Consider the following 17,720-nt stretch of genomic DNA (forward strand, 5'->3'; position numbering starts at 1 on the left):
GTCTCCGAAGCCTAAGCTCCATAGGAATAAAGTTATAATTATAATTTAATCAGGCTGGCTGCTGCCCACATGGCATTTAATTATTAGCTAACATTTCTCATAAATAGATGTCATTAATTTCTGGGAGATGTCCGTGTACATTGCTAATAAGCAGTGGTGGGGGATCCTGCGTTTGAACAACAGGATTAGTGTAACACGCAGCGGCTGAAATATATTAGCCTGTATTTGGGCGTTCTCATTTTTAAAAGGACAACACTTCACTTCAAATAGGCACTGTTCTTTCTGAGGAGTAGTGGGGATATACTGGTATGTGTGTCGTTGCCCTTGGAATTATTATTTAATGTATTGTTGACAAATTGCTTGAAACTCCTCCAGTACTGTATGAAACCACACTGAAGAGGAGGTTAGGAGGTTAACAGAGAGAGAGCAAAGCACTGCCAATCACCTTGAGCCCAAGGCTGTTGCCAAAATCATGGTAGTCTGTTGTAAATTTATCACAGTGCAGTAAACTACAGTCCTGTTTTGTAGTATTTTGCTTAGACAAAAATACAAGTTAAAAGAATGTGAGTGAATAAAGGAGGCCTATAAAAAGGGATGAGATTCATCAACATTTTGGGGAATACTCTCTCGATACCAGGAGTCAGGACATAGCTGGTTCAGTTTACAAAAAAAGACTGGAAGGTGATTAATAATCACACAACTGGTTTGTTTAATCAGTGCACAAACAGAAATGTAAAAACAAACAAAAAAAAAATGTTTTAGGGGGAGTTACGTGCTGGAACTTCTTCTTGGCAACAGCTGACGTAGCTGGTCACAGTGAGGTTGCCAGGTTTGGTACCACTGTTCCACAACCAAAACCTGTGCTCACTGAATGTATGTGGCAACAAGTGCTATAGCCGGAGACACTGCAGAGACGCGGAGGGCAGACGGATAAACTGTTCATCAGGAAATAAGTCCAGCATAACTCCACCTAATATCATGTACTTTTACATTTCAGTTTGTTAAATAAAGACAGAGGTGGAGATACAACCAATGTGTTCGCTATTTTCTCCTGCCTCCTGTCTTTAATTAAACAAGACAGGTGAGGAGGGGTCATGCTACGATTCCAACTTCAACCTAGAACCAATGCAATGAAAAAAGCTGTTATTTATAGAGCCGTTTCTCATTGGAATACTTAATTACTCCAGCAACAAGTAAAGAAAGTTTTGAAAAGCAACTAAAGAGGTTATTCTCAGGTATAAAGGCCTGCAAACATCTAATCAGTAACTTTTGCTCTCTTTGGTTTTGTGAAATTTGTAGTTCAAAGCATTTGGTAAGCGTGGTCATAGATGCGCGTATATGTGTGTATGTGTAGATAAGTGTGTGTGTGTGTGTGTGTATACATATAGACAGAGATGTATAGAGAGAGTTTTACATGGTTTTGTTGTACAGTATTTGGTTTTTGTAATTGTATTAATATATGGATGTATGTGAAAGCATATGTGTACATTTATCTTCTCAATGTGGACCCTAGGAAGAATAGCTGTTGCCTTGGTAACAGCTAATAGGGATCCAAATAAACCATTTGATTCATAATCAATTCTGGATTCAGAATAGATTCTTGATTTAATAGAAGAGGGAGCTGCTATATTTAGGTTCTTTACTCCAGTTGACTGTGTGCCAAACCATTGACTCGTCTCCTTTGTTCACTGAACTGCGATATGAAACATAACAGGCTGTTAAGCTAAACGGCATTAACGAAGGTCACCGTCTGACAAACAGAAAACAGCAGAGGAAAGCGTATGTGTGAGTACGCAGCCTTATGATTTAAAAAAAAGTTCACTGCATTCATTCTGAAGCATCTTCTCCCTGTATGAGAATAATGAAATCATGTGTCATTTAATCATCAACATTCACCAGTTCAATATTTTTTTTGTAACAAACAGAATATGTGCATCTGTTCGGTATTCACATGATACTTCACCTTGTCTCAAAAGGATAAAGTCATTAAATTCAGGATGTGCCCAAACACTTGCCTTATTTTGAAGTTTGAATCAATTCAGAATCACAGAAGACAAGAATTGAGATTCTTATTTGAATCACATCCCTGTTTCTGACTGAATATGAGGAATACTTTTGTAGAATTTAACAAGACATTTTCTATCACATTTTTCTCACATGTACCAAAATTGAAGTCATATTTTCACAATAAAACAAATGGAGTCTGTTAAGTGTAAACTGTGATGGTGTTCCCAGCTACAGTACAAAAGTATGTTTATCTCTTGGCTGCCAAATGGTGTAAAACAGAGAAAATACTGTATCACAAAGGATAATCAACTCTCAAAGACAAGTGTAAAATTCCACTGTGAAAAAAAAAAATTCCTATCCATGAAATAGAATCTTTTCTGAAAATAAAAAAGAACAATTACAGTTCACGAAACAACCAAACAATAACAATCATGGCGGGCAGCGGTGGTAAGAGGAACTATAGATCTGTAATAACTAGAGAGGCAGTCAGGCCTCCTGTGTGTTTGGAGCCGTTTGCCTCGGTGCAGGGTGGGAAGGAAAAAGGCCTTTTAATGGAGATACACTCAGAGCTGATTGCAGGTCATTACACCACCACAGGGAGAGACCAGAGGAAGGAGCTTAATGGTCGAGGGAGAAGCGCACTCGTAAACCCTTGCACACACACACACTCGCTGTGAGGCTGACACACACCCAGTGAAGACACAGTATGAATGGGAGCTTCCACACACACACACACACTTTCCAACCTAGATCTCACTTCTCAGCACACGAGCAGAGGCAGTAAGATACACACACACACACACACACACACACATCACCGAGAAACACCCCCCCTCTGCTCCCCTCACGTGTTTTTTTTTTATGATTATTCTATCACGGCAGAGTTTGTTTAAGACCCCATTAGAATCAAAAGGGCGACAATCTTCTTAATCAAGCTTAATTTATTAAAACATCAGCCGGCACTATTAACATTAACAGGATGAGGCAGGAAGGCAGACAGTGGGAGGCTGTAATAGGGGAAGAGATGGAGAAACAAAGACGGAAGGAAGAAAATAGCCAGACAAAGAAGGATGAAAGAGAAAATCAAATCTGAATGTAAAAACTTTAAGTGGCACTCAGTTCTAGCTCTAGTTTTGTTTTGTTTCTTCTTTATCTTTACCTTCGAAGCTACAGGTTCACCGCTGCTATGTTTTTGTACTTCATTTCCCAGAGATCACTCTGTTACTCAAACAGAACAATCAGAAAGGAAGCAGTCCACCAAAACTCCAAAAATAACCAAATACATGAACTCCTATTGCCATAAACACTTGACCACAATACACAGCACAGCATTCATTCTTTACTTTAGACTTTAAGTTACTCAGCATGAGCATAACAAACCTCATGCCCTGAACTTGTCTACACACTGCTTGTACTTTGAATTTGAAATCATTTTACACCACATTCACACAGGAAATAGAGCGGTCAGATCACCAGGAAAGATCGCTAGTAAACCAATTTCCCTACAAGGCTCTCTTTGTACACCCACCCAGCCACCTTTAACGTTCTTCCCGCTAAGTACTAATGCTCCTTATGTGTATTGACGTACACCATTGACAAGTCAATTCAATTTACCTTAGGAAAATGGTTAGGGTTTTTATTAGGTTAATTAGCCGGCCCCCTGTGGGAGTTGCAGGATGAGAGAGATAAGAGATGAATTCTGAGTTCTCCTGTAATGGCCAACAGGCTAAAGACACTCAGAGAATGGTGATTTGTAATCATAAAGTATCATACGCTGACACATTATACAGACGCAACCACACCTACTGACAACTGTATTTTTTTATGTAAGAGAGAAAATTAAAAGTATTCCACCAACTTTACATATAAAGATCAGTTATATCATCTTCTGTGGCTATGGAGGAACAAGTCTGAGAAAATAACCTTGATGATGTCATGGTGATGTCATCAGGGCTATCCAAGTTAGGGCTGGGAGACTACAGTTTCATGACAGACAGCCTGTTACAAACAGGGGTAAATTGGGTAAAATCCCATTTATTTTATTTATTTATACCAAATCTCTGGAATATCCCATTTAAATAAATGGAATTCTTGTGAAATTGAAGAGGAGAGTTAGAGTGACCAGGTGTATAAATGTAAGCATATAAAACAGAATGTGCACATACTTTGTTTTCTAAAGCGATCTAAGGGTGATATGACAGAGTTTACATGAAAAATAAGATGAAATCTACTAATAAAACATTATTTAAGTTGCCAATCATTTTATTTACACAGTGATCATTTTATGTCATTTATGTATTTATGACATTTTCATATCATGCTTTATTGTGATGCACTTTGTAAACTCACTATAAATTAAATCACTAATCACCTCTGATGTTTAAAGATTCCCTCCAGACAGTTTTAAGACAAAAATAATCTACTTTAGCAAATAATTCGTGTCAGGGTTGTTTTTCCACTAAAAAAAAAAAAAAATTCAATTCCTTTCTTTAAATTCCTTAAAATTACATCTCATTATACCTCATTGAATACACAAATATTTTTCATTTAAAAAGTTTATCTAGATATCTTCACTGTCCATGAATAAGTCCATTATCAGTGTTGGTGCACTGGAGGCTTCAAGTTTCCACATCACACTTGTAACTTGTGTAAGTTGCATACTGGACCACATTGGCTCCAATATCATGATGTCACAAATCACGCTTGTAGATACACGCCTTAAACTCAACTCAATGTGTAAACAGCACACACATCATTCTGCACAGTGAAGCTCAAACATTCAACTGTAGGAACAAGAAGAAAAACATATTTTTGAGTGGAGGGAGACTTTAATAATGTTGCTCAGCCCTGATGATGGTTTATAGGTACACAGCCACAGCAGTGTGTGTGATGACTGTTGCTCTTGTATTATTATGGATCCTTGCTGATGTGACACAATCTGTAAAAATACACTTCTTTGTGGTTCTATTCATTTAGCGGTGAATCAGGTACATCCATTTATGTACACATGCATAGAACTATGCATACACAAAGCAAAGAGTTTTATGCATCTGTCCCCTGGTACATAAAGTGCATTTTATTTTTCCTCTTTACATCCATAAGTGACTGTAGCACTTTTAATCTGGTCAAAGGCCTCTAGTGAAACAAACCAAAAACACACTTTTGACGTCAAAACCCATGCACACTTGAACTTGGAGTGACATATGCCAGATGCATATACACAGAGATCAACACCGCACCTAAAATAAACCCATCTACTCCTCTTATTAGTGTACAGCCTTGCATCTGACATGCACAACATACACACACCAACACATCCCCTGTTGAGCGCACACACGGAGACGCAGTCACAGACAGAGCGCTGTGCGGTGGGGACTGTGGCCAGGCGGTGCAGGGTTCCCTTGCCGAAAGCCTTATTGATTGGGATAAAGGTCTTTTGATGAGGCAGATTGCTCATCAGGCTGGAACGACATGCTTCTCAGATGTGACGCCTTTTCAGACCAGCCCAGGGGCCCATCGACCATGGCCGTCCTGTGTGTGTTTATGTGTGTGTGTGTGTGTGTGTTTATGTGTTTGTCTGTCTTTAGTGATCACACTTAAGACGAGCCGGCATTGATTGGAGTTAGGCCCATATGGGTCACCCTGGCCCCACCCTGACATGTCCTCTGTTGGGGGAAAGGACGCGGCTAGTGGTGGGCAGTGAACTTCATGCTCCAGCCACGGCACACATCAGACAAAATGTTAAAATGCAATTGACAAAGCTAACAGGAGCTTTCATTCGGAGTAAAGGAGGAGTGTGTGCGCTATACAGTCGCTATTTTTCCCTAGCTAGTTGTGAGTTTACAACTATTGAGTAACATTGGATATAAACCAGGATGACTACTGTATCATGTTTGGAAGTGCAGCTCTGTTTGGTGTAGAGGGGTTAAATTAAGAAAGTGCTGGGACACATTCTGTACATCATAGCAGAGAAAATAGGCAATCATGATGAAAATAGATTGATGCTTTCATCATGTTGGGTGAAATATTGATTCACTCTTTGGAATGTAGAAGTATATAGTAATGGAACATAGATTAGCAAGGATGCTGTCCAGTCCCAGTATGTGTAGGTGTGCTAAAATACTTTTTTTTGCATGACAATTTTGCGTGAACAATTCATTGATTTTGGGCCACTTGTGTGCAGCACAACAATCTGTAAACACATTATCGCCTTATGAAATTGTTATGGCTAATGTGTTAGCATACGTTTGGCTATTGACACATCCAGCAAACATGGAGCAACAGTGAATAGTATCATCTAGAGTCATGTTTCTGTCCACCTGATGATGTAACTCTGTTTTGGTCTCCACCAACCTCGAAGGAAAATGTATGTGTCATAGCCACTAAGTGCTCCCACCAGCTAGTCACTAACTTTGTCTATCTGCAGTTTAGCATTAGACAGGTGGCTGCTGGAAACGGGTTTGATGAAAGCTGAGGTGAAATGAGCTGAAGGGAATTGCAGAGTCAGGTGATAATTCTCTGTCGTTGTGAGCCATCACTTACGCCTTATATATACTGTAGTCATTTGATGTTAATGTAAAGATACTGATGCAGTGATTGCAGCTTTAATGTTAGTATTTCCATCCAGTGCAGCTTTATAAAAAATTCAAATGTAAGACAAACTTGCAAACTTTAACTTGCAACAAACTATTTTACATCATGCTAATTTTACATAAATAAAAGAACAGAACCAATCATGCATAGTAATATCTGAACACCTTGCTAAGTTGAGGAAAAACCTTTAACTGACTGGTAGAATCAAAAAAGACAGTATTGCTCCAACGGAAGTAAAAGCAAAGCAGACCACCATTCATTTTCTGTGTAATCCCACTTTTAATTGTCAGTCCTCCACTTTCTCTCCATCCTTTTTCACAAGGTCTCTCACTGCCTTCACTCATTCCTTTCGTCCTTTCTCCCCAACTCCGACTAAATCATGTCAAAGGCCTGTCATCCAGGAGAAAAAGCCATAACAATACAAGCTCACCCACGCGGCCAAATCAGATATCTCCATGTTCCTTCTACTTTTGCCCTCTCAGACTTTTTTTCCTCCAGATTTTTCAGGGGGATTTAGAGCTGTCCAAGGGAAGGCAGGAAAGGAAGGAGTGGACTCTATCCATCAGCTCAACCAGCTAGCTCCCTTTTTAGCATTGCAGAGATACCCAAGCTCTTAATAATTGATTAGAATTGATTTTAACCCAGCTCTGACCTGAGCCGGGATGGACAGGCGGTGCCGTCAAAGCATGCGTTTGTGTTTGTGTGTGTGTGTGTGTGTTTTAACTTGCATTTGTGCCCGCGTGGTTTGTGTTTCCACATGCGTGTGAGCGGTGCATTTACAGTAACGCCCGCCCCCCCTCCAAAAAAAAAAAAAAATGCAGTGTGTGTATTTGTGTCCTCATGCACTCGTGGCAGGAGTAAAGAGAGCAGTGCGCTCATCTTTAAAAGCTCCAGACGTGTTCCCAGAATTAAATATTTAGGCAGACGAAGCCTTGACCTCCCTGTGCTTGCAGAGACTCCTGGTTCCCATTGATTTCTGACAAGACAACTGGGACGCCATTACAACAAAATGCACTATAGCCAGCCGCACGTACCCTCTGACACTCTCACCAGCTTAACACCCCCCCCTCCCTTCCTACCAATCTTCACTGGCCACTGTGCCTGTGTGTGTGTGTGTGTGTGTGTGTGTGTGTGTGTGGTGTGAGATGGACACAACTCAAGGTCTTACTTCAACATCTTTTCCCAGGCAGGATTTCACCTCTCTGGACTGTTGACCAGCGAAACTTAGAAGCGCTGGCATGATGCAGCTATTTAGTCTATCCCCAAGCACACACACACACACACACACTTACACACACACCATTTTATGTGTGAGCTCCAATCACATACCCGAATGGAGGCAGATCAGAGACAGGCAGCAGCGTAGAGCTGGGAGGCAACACATCAGTATTCTTCGACCTGAGACAGAGACAAAGACAGATTAAGAGCCAGTTACTGAAAGGGATCAAGTTTATATTGTGTTTAATCCCTTGCATTTAACTAGGCTTTAATACATCAGGTATTCAAATAAAAGTGACAGAATCGTGAAATATAGGATCTTGAGTGCTGCAGTGATTCCACCTTCTGTTAAACACTTTTCTTTATCGCTCTATAATTCCGTCTCTTTGATATTTTGGATTTTTTTTTTTTCCTCTTTATCTTCGCTTGTCAAAATGAAATCAGGAAAAAGTTTGGGTCGATGTGATGAAAATGTTTCCGTCCTTGCGGAAACATGAACATTAGTTAATAATAAAAAAAAAAAGCTTTGCGAGCTGGTTAGGAAATGTGGAATAAACAGGATGAACATTAAAATGTCAGGCCGTCATTTCAGCGTTTTTTAAACCTTCCGTTCCTCCAGGTTTGAGTGCGGGTTTTCGCTATGTGCCAAACACTGGAGAGCAGTCCTGAGTGAAAGATAATTTCTTCTCAGCAGGGTTTCCTTGTTGAAAGGTTCAAAATGACTGTAAATGTATTATTGTTTCTTGCAAACTCATACTGTGTACATCTGAACAAACAAGGTCCAACTTAAAGATCCACTGGTCCTCAATCTACTGAGTCATTTGGCTGAATTATTTTACTGATCAACCATTGTTTTTTATTCCAAATAAGTCTGGATAACCTGGCGATGTGTTTACAACCTGATGGATAATAAATGAAACAAAGTTCTCTGGTAAGTCTCCGTGGTCTTTATGAAAGTACTTGCTGAGCCCAAGAAGCAATTGTACAGCCACAGAATGCAGCACACACAATGCTGCAGATACAAAAGCTTCAAGATCAACAGCAGAAAACAATGTCTTATATCCCAGCACAGAGAACAACAAGGTCATAAAATGACAAAAACAAGTTATCTCTAGCTGGAGCCAGCCATTGCTACACACACACTAATAAGAGATGAGCCCCTACAAGGCCACATCTTATCCTTCTGTCTGGCCCCAACTATGTGTGACAGAGGTTACATGACTGTTAACATATAAGTCATCTTGACCTTACAATGACTCAGCATTTCAGTACACATTCATGGTACATTTCTTCCACACAACCTGTCTGATAGATACTTACACACACACATACAGAGATATGGGGCATCCAGTATCTTATTCGGCACAGACAATACGAACCAATGAGATAAATAAGGCATTAGATGAAAAGACAATAGTAACTAATAACAAGCTGCCAAATGTCAAGATCTCAGCAGTTACCTTGGTGATTACAATGTTATCATGACTACTAGAATCTATGAATCTAATACAATATTGGAACAGATGTAATACAAATATTGATATAAGCTACTGTAAGTGATTTTTTTTGGCCAATTGAAGGAAGCTGCGTACAACATGACATTGACAGATTATAACTTTATAAAGGTTATCTGGCAAACATGTTAGCAAATAGTTGCATATTCACACATCCAGCAGTTACGGAGCAACATTAGCATTCATGGATTTGTGTCTCTGACCACTTGATGAATTTAAGTCCAATATTCACTCTTTTAGCTCTGCTTTGGTCTTCAGCTCCTGAGAAAATATCCGGACTAGCGGCTAAATGCTCCGCTATGTTCACCACCTAGTCGTCAATTTTGTTGGTAGGTGCTGGCAAGGTAGTGCACAATGGGTTAATCAAAGCTTTTTTTTGTAGAAAACAGTAGTCTGCTGCTCCTGAAAAGAAAGTAGATGAGAGCTGTAAGACTGAACCAAAACAGTGAAGCTGTGGCTGTAAAACCAAAACAATGAACTTTGTAGAGCTGAGGGGAAGTGCAGAGTTGGATATAACTGTCTGAAGGTTCATCACCAAGAATAAGCCTTTTCATATTACGCATAGTCATGTAATCCATTAGTAATTTAAAACTTCTTTGAGATATACACACAACAGCATAAAGGAAACACACTGTAAATAAATAGGTACACAATGATATCAAGCATATTCTAATAATTCTGATAATTGCAAAAAGGCAAAAATGTAGAGTTGAATACATAGCAGCAGGTTGATAATGAATTGGATGTTGATAATGTGATATTACAATAAAAAGCTAGGCTAATGATAGCTTTATTTTCCCCTCCTAATGCAATGCACTTTAAGTGTTCCCTGACTACACTGACTAGACAACACTCCAGCCAAACCACATTGTGCACAACTGTAGCGTCCATAAGTGTGTGCACAGTATGTGTGTTAGCACACCACATTTAGGCCATAATCTGTGCCCTGTACAAAAGGTTAATCACAGTGTGGATTGGAAAGAGTTGGTGCTCCAGAGGACAGTGTGTTCTGTTTCTCTGACAATGGCAGTGACACAAATAACAGCAAGAGCATTTTAATCCAACCTCACCATGCCTCCTGCCCTGCCCTCACACTTTACACTGTTGGGCCTTTTCCTGCATATTATTAAATATTTGAGGTTTTTTTTTTTTTTTTTTGATTCAGAGATGCTGGTTTGTCAGTCAGGCCTTCACAAATCATTAACTCTTTCCATTTTGGATACTACATAATATATTCATGCATTCATTGTGCAGTATGGATAACTAGTGACTACTGGGACTACCCTTAAAAGAATTTTCCCTGCTTTGGTGTCACTGAGTAAGCAGGGGTCCAGTTTTGCAAACCTGCACCTGCAAAGCTCAGTACCTTTACCCCCAGTTACCTCCATATCAAGTCCAGACCTGCAGGGACCTGTAAACATAAGACCGGTGACCCGACCCCTGATTAAACACACAAGCTACACAGTCACTCACTTTAAAGTGCTTTATTTTCACTTGTTGCACAATCATAATCTTTCTCTCTGCAAGAAGGGCAGGACTGCACATTCACTGACATTCACACATGCCAGTGCACACACACAGATACGCCGTCGCAGATATCGCAGTGCTTTCTCTCTCACACACACACTTAACAATGATTGCATACTAATGTTATGATGACTACTCACTTGTATGCCTTATAACAGTGCAACATATTCTGAAGTTTCATAGTTATCCACTGACAGGCTCCACTTCACTTACAATAAAAAAAAAAACCTGGCAGCTGATTAGACTTGATAATATGAGCTGATTTAGATGTTAAAAATGCTGCAAATCATTTTCATTTCTGACTTTTTTTTTTGTTCTCACCTGCTTCTCACCTGCATTTAGTTCATTTTTGTTCATTTTTATGCACCTGTGAATTCATATAATTGTATTTTTTTCCCTGTTACACACCATTTTTACGGGTTACCTGTCGGGCATGGAAAAGCATTGATTTCTGCTCGGTTCTCAATTTTATATCCTCAGTGACGTCACAGGATCCTTTGTGGGCTATCGGTGGGTCTTGTCCAATGGGAGACAAGAGTTTGAGCAAGCTGGACGTCACACGTAGGTGCGAGCTTGCTAAGCCTGTTGGGAGCTGGAGTTCATTTCGGACTCTTTTCACTGGTCTTAGGCAGTGACAGCCCCATGAAGGCCGTTTTCTGGTAAAATATAAATACAGACAAGAACTTTTTACGTTCAGTTCCTGTTTACTGATTGAGTCCTTAGTTTCTCAAGTTAATCATTGGCTTTCTTGGTTCTTACTTACCATACTTGCCATGATTTTCAGGAGTTAAAGGTTGGTGGGTGGCACTAAACACTTCCTGCTTTTATGCTCAGCCTTTCTGCACGGCCACAATTGGCAACTTTTATGTTCACACTGTATGGATCAATTGACCAGTCATGACATCACACTGAACAAAAACACGGAACCCTCATTCAGTTTTGTCCAGTGACAATTCCAATAAAGTTTACTCAAACAAGACAACGGCATCCTTAATGATGACAAAAACATGGAGGCAGCATTGCTTTGTGCAGTTCTACTATGAACCAAAAATATGGAGCCAGCGCTGCCAGACAGACATAGACAATATGCTTTATCTATTCTGCTGCAAAATTCACAGAAGTCTCAGTCAAGACTACAGTTTTAGCCACAATATGTGCTTGCGGTTACGCCAATAATATTTAAGCAAGCACACTATACTGCACTAATAAGCATCTTTTAACACCTGCCATGTCGGACAAGTGACCAAAAAATTTCTGACCTGCCAGAAATCCAACTGACTGTCCAAGAGTGAGATCCATGATCATTCAGCCAATTAATCAGCCGTCGTGACCCCCCTCAAACTGCATGTCAACAACAATGAAATTCTGCCTGCTCTCTTTTATTGAGTGGGTGACATGACCACACATAGCACACATGGCCACACATCAAAAGTGTAGTTCTGGCCTGGGTCAAACTGTCCCTTTTAAAAGGTGCCGAGGACAAGGCCTGTAGGCGGGGGTGGCGGGGGTGGGCAACACTCTGATTCCTATGTGCCTGAGTGCTGGACATAAAGAGGCCACAGCTGGAGAACACACACGGAGAGAGAGACACACACAACTCGACTACAGACCTACAAAGTGCAGCAGAAAAATATATAGAAAATGTGAACGATCTTGCTGTTTTCAAGCACAGAAGTAAATCTCTTATTATGAATCAGTGGATTAATGACCACTGCTCACACCGCACTGTCTTTTAATTAAAATATATATACCTTTACCTAAGCAGAACGACATCACCAACTATTTTCAGCTGGTCCAAACAACTCTCCAACTTTTATTTTCTCTCTCATTCAGCCTCCCAGCATCAATTCCTCATTCCTCTTCTCTCCTGCCTCTCTAACACTGCGGGCCTCCTGCAGCTCACATTCCCTGGACTAATCTCCGCCAGTTCAATGTTGTTCAATTAGATTCCAGTTGACATGCATTGGAAGTAGGCACTCCTCCTCATAATTCAGCCCTCTTTATAGCCAATCTATTTTTTAATAAAGGTTCAGAGGAAAACATTAAAGTATTGATCTTTATTTATCGACCTCGGCCCAAAGCATAGTTAAAGCTGACACAAATCAATCAAAATAAATTTAAAATGATGATAACACATAGGAGGAGCCTGGTCGCCTGTTTCGGGGAGTAATTAGGGGGCTAGGCAGAGGGAACCCAAGGCAATAAGAGTAACAGTAACACACACACACTCACACACACACTCACACAGCCGCAGAGCAAGCTGCAGAACTGTTTAGCAGGCTGCAGATTAGAAATTTGTTTTGTATTAAATGAGACGACTAAGAGGCAAGGTTAATGAAAGGGCACAGCACTTTGGGGCCGTTGTAATCCACTGAAACCTGCTCCTCACTGACTCTAATGTGCAGCCCATGCACACACACACACACACACACACACATTCGCATGCCCCCCCCACACACACACGCAAACCCGTGAGGCAGCCTCCAGGACATCCTCTGCTTAGCAAAAACAATGGGTATTAATTTTAAAAAGCGGAGTGAGAAATGGTTGATGGTTATATGCGTGTGTGTGTGTGTGTGTGTGTGTGTGTGTGTGTGTGTGTGCCTGTGAGAGTCAACTAGCCCCAAGTGCATTAACTGATTTTAATCTGCCTGATGATGTCCACTGAGCAGAGAGGTCACAAAGTGTGTAGGTGTACCCGTGGGACTTAACTGTGTGTGGAGAGGAACGGCGGGGCATTCCGGGACGATCTATGGACTGGCCTTTCCTCTGCTGCCCTCTCTTGCCCGGACAGCCTGCACCAGTAGTTTGATTTTAAACCCCCGAAATATTCTTTCAAAGCCATGTGGCAGGGGTATGTCATGTCACAGATCACTATGTGCGTGTGTGCAGGAGAGATAGTAAAAATGTGATAGTGAAATGTGTTAATTGTGCAACCTGCATGCATCTAGGTCATATGAGAAGTGTCACGCAGTGCTTTGATATCATAACTATTTCCTTCACTGAAAGGTTGCACAATGCACTTTATATTGAAACTATTTTATGACTATTACAGTGTTTACTATCCCAGTGACTGAAGCCATGCAATGCAAGCAAACGCTAGTATAACATGTCATTTAATCTAATACTGAGTCATTGTGGAATGGCAGTGTAGTACATTACCTGTATGCATTTCCTAAGCCAATGGGTCACAACCGTTTTGGCTTGTTATCCGACAAAAATGAAGCAATGTCTACTAGGATTGGGTATTGAGGAATGGCTTTTAACCTGTACTGGTTTCTGATTGGTCAGATAATGATAAGCTGCTGTGCACTCACTGCTTATATTCATTTATTCATTTAAAATGAGGCTTTTTCTGTTTGCTCACTGTCTGAACTATCTTCTTTTGTGATGATGTGTTCATCTGCATTTCGCAACTAGCTCTGTTTGCGATCTGTGGACTGATAAATGCTATTTAGAGTTACAGGAGTGAATGAAAGCACAGCTAAGATCTTTGATTGAATGCACCGAACTGATTGTATCAGCTGAAATAACTCCATAGTTATTAACTTTAAGTCCCCCTCTACACAAACATGTGGTTTTCTTCTTGTTACTTCGGTTGAATGTTTGAGCTTCACCGTGGAGAATGATGTATGTGCAGAGTTTGACACTAGAAGGCTGTTTTCACATTCATCTGCTGAAAGTGGAAAGTTTCACCGAGTTCTCCTTAAATCAGAGTTTAAGGAATGACATACGAGCATGATTTGAGACATTACAACTAGTTTGGAGCCGATCTTGGTCCAGTATGCAGCTTGTACAAGTGTGATGTGGAAACTTGAAGCCTCCAGTGCACAAACACTGAGAATAGACTTTACAGTGAAGTAGGAGATATCTTGTGTCCAGCAGGTCAAACTTTTGAAATTAAAAATATTTTAATGTTAGATAGATTCCACCTACTCCAGGAGAAGTAGTGGGTGTCATTTTAAGGGTTTAAAAGAGGTAATTTGTTTGTGGAGAAACTATATCAGACACAAGCTATCATACAGAGCTCTAACATTAAATTTAGCTGGCTATGGTGGTTTGATGGTCTTCTGTTAAAATCTCTGCTTTTAAATTTAATATAAATACAAAGATATTTACACCTATTGCCTGTTTTTAAAGCAAGCCGTTCAACCTTCCGATAGTTTCATTTGAAGCATTTTTAGAGGCCTGAGTAGGTAAAGGCATCCAGTAGTCCCCAAGAAAAAAGCAAGAATAATGAGAAAAGTCAGAAAAAACAAACATTTTATGTAACAAAAGTATGTTTTTCTTGCTCATTCCTTTAATCATCTGGCAAGCCCTCAGATGTATCCTGGGAGCCTGTGGTAGGTCTCGATGGTTAATTTGGGAATCACTGTCTAAAGCAAACATGGTTGTTTGAGGAATTTCTTCTATTCAGAATTTAGATTCTGGATCTTTTGATTTTTCTGTGTCTGGCTTGAAATTAACCTGCATCTGCAAAAGGGAACTTTTTTTTCTCCCCAGTGGCCAAAGTTTTCAGCTGTTTCAAAGAAAATGAAAATAAATGATTTGTTAAGATGAAGTATTCCTAACAGAATATATCACAGCCAAACTAATTTAACACTGCTGATTTTGATGCCCAAAATCATATCAGCTCCATGATCAATCAACAGTTTTGAACACAACAACAAAACATCACTGAAAAATCAAGTCATTAACAGTGAATAATGTACTGATTGTTTAGGGTAAATGTTGTAACTATCTCTAACTAGCCCGTTATGACTCCTCCCAACTCGTCACATATCGACGCTTGGTCAGGGTGCCCCTTTTTAACGTACTGGGCACCCTTTTAACGTCATTTTTTAATGTGCAGGGTAGTCCGATAGACTTCTGCTGAGCTCCCACAACGTCTGAAATAGACGCTATGAGACCGATGACGTCTAAATAAGGTGACAAATATCAGCCTGGTCGCCAGAATAAAACGTTGGCATTGTATGTTTCTGCAAACCACAGATACATTGAATATGTACATTTCAACAACTGTAATACAGAGCATATTAACATTTCAACAATACATATCATATCGACATTTCTGAAGTGACATACTTCACATGACATCTATATAAGATGACTTTCTTATTAGGAGGTGGAGGGGTCGGTGGATGTCTTGTAATGTTGTTGGCAGAAAGTTGGAAATCAGCACAGAGCACGGTTCGAGACCACCTTAACCACTGTTTTTATTTTATTTTTTATTTCAACTCAAACCATGATCTTTCCCTAACTCTAACCAAGTGGTTTTGTGCCTAAACCTAACCAGACCTTAACTACGGCATTGTAACACCATAAAATATAATTATTTTTTAACTACCGTGATACCGCGCATTGAAAAACGACACTAAAGTGGTACCCCGTGCATTAAAAAGTGACGCCAAAGGGTCCTGACCAAGCTTCCATATGTGACGAGTTGGGAGTGAGAACATGTTGCTCTAACACAATGCCAGTGTTCATATAACATATTATACAACAAAAACATTGGAGTCTGGAGCGTCGTGTGTATCTACTGAGATGACAATGTTTAGTGAAGTTGTAAATATATACCTTTCTTACAGAGAGAGTAGCAGTAGTTACTAAATGGACTGCATTTATTTAGTTGCTCTTATAACAGAAAATTCTACTGAAGTGAGAAGCTTTTTACTAAATCTTGTATTGTGTTAAGAGAAAAAAATATGTTCATTATATGGAAGTCAAATTGAGCCAGAACAGTATATTCACTTTAAAAAGTCAGATTTCGAAAAAACAATGAATAATTTTCTTGTCTAGACCTTCAACACTTCAACTTAAAATCTCTTGAATTCCAAACATAACACTTAACATTCAATTGTTTTTTTAATGACTGTGTTCACTCTTATTCAGGAATTTGACCTGTGTCTAAGACAGTACCAACTGCTCTTTAAAACTAAACAACTCCTCTGTTGATGGACAGACTGTACAATAACTATGTGCTCTCTGAAGATGTATTTTCCGTATTTTACATGTGGTGTTGCTTTTCATTTCCTGCTTTACATCTTAGCTCATGTCTCCCAGTTTGCCCAGCAGATTGGATTCTGGTTTCAGTGATCCTACGGTTCAGTGAATAGTTTGCCAAGCCTTTGCTTACCTGACTACCAATCTGCCAACACTGGTTGGGACATTGGCAGGTTGACACCTGTTAGTGCAAACTGTAATGTTGTCTAAGGTTGTGATATGGAGAGCTTGTCATGTCATATCAAGGGCTCGTGCCCTGGTAAACCCTGAAGGCCTTGACTACATATTACATTGGAAGCTGACAGCCTGCTGTAGCTTTGTTGTGGTGATGGTGACCATTCAATACCTCCATCTTCAGATTTCCCTTGTGGGTTGTGAATGGGAACCACATTCAGTTTTTATCAAATGTAGAACAGTATACGGAACTCTTCATCAACACTGTGGTCCTCTGACTCTAAAACATCATCCTCTACATCACTGTCACCAGTTTCTGGATTGATCTTTTCATTTTTCATATTGAATGGCAGAATCGTTTTAGAATATTTTACTATTTTACTGTTAATTGAACTTTATTCAGTTTCACCTATTCAACTCAGTTAGTACCTTTACATGCACACTAGTCCCCATCATGAGTCTTGTTCAGGATATGATATGGAACATTAGAAACCTGGTTATTTATATCCCAGTATGATTCTAACATTATCAGGATACTGATAATTTGTGGAGGACTATCTGATGCTTGCATATCACAGTTTCTGTCATGTATATACTGGAATGCAAATATTGTCAGTGTGAGACTTTCATGTAAGGTTGTCCTGATGAAGATTTTTGATCCAGTGTTTAGTGTATTACTATTTT

General features: G+C 39.8%; 1 protein-coding gene across 3 annotated transcripts in view; it reads right to left on the reverse strand.

The window, feature by feature from the left end:
- Window positions 1-17,720, reverse strand: part of LOC121911615 — a 336,594-nt gene that overhangs the window by 291,120 nt on the left and 27,754 nt on the right. For all 3 annotated transcript variants that reach the window (XM_042433259.1, XM_042433260.1, XM_042433261.1), the window contains exon 4: window positions 7,930-7,998. In XM_042433259.1, the coding sequence (XP_042289193.1) occupies window positions 7,930-7,998 (69 nt within the window). The remainder of the gene's footprint in view (window positions 1-7,929; window positions 7,999-17,720) is intronic.

The sequence above is a fragment of the Thunnus maccoyii genome, chromosome 14 (assembly GCF_910596095.1).
Source record: "Thunnus maccoyii chromosome 14, fThuMac1.1, whole genome shotgun sequence".
Taxonomy (NCBI): domain Eukaryota; kingdom Metazoa; phylum Chordata; class Actinopteri; order Scombriformes; family Scombridae; genus Thunnus; species Thunnus maccoyii.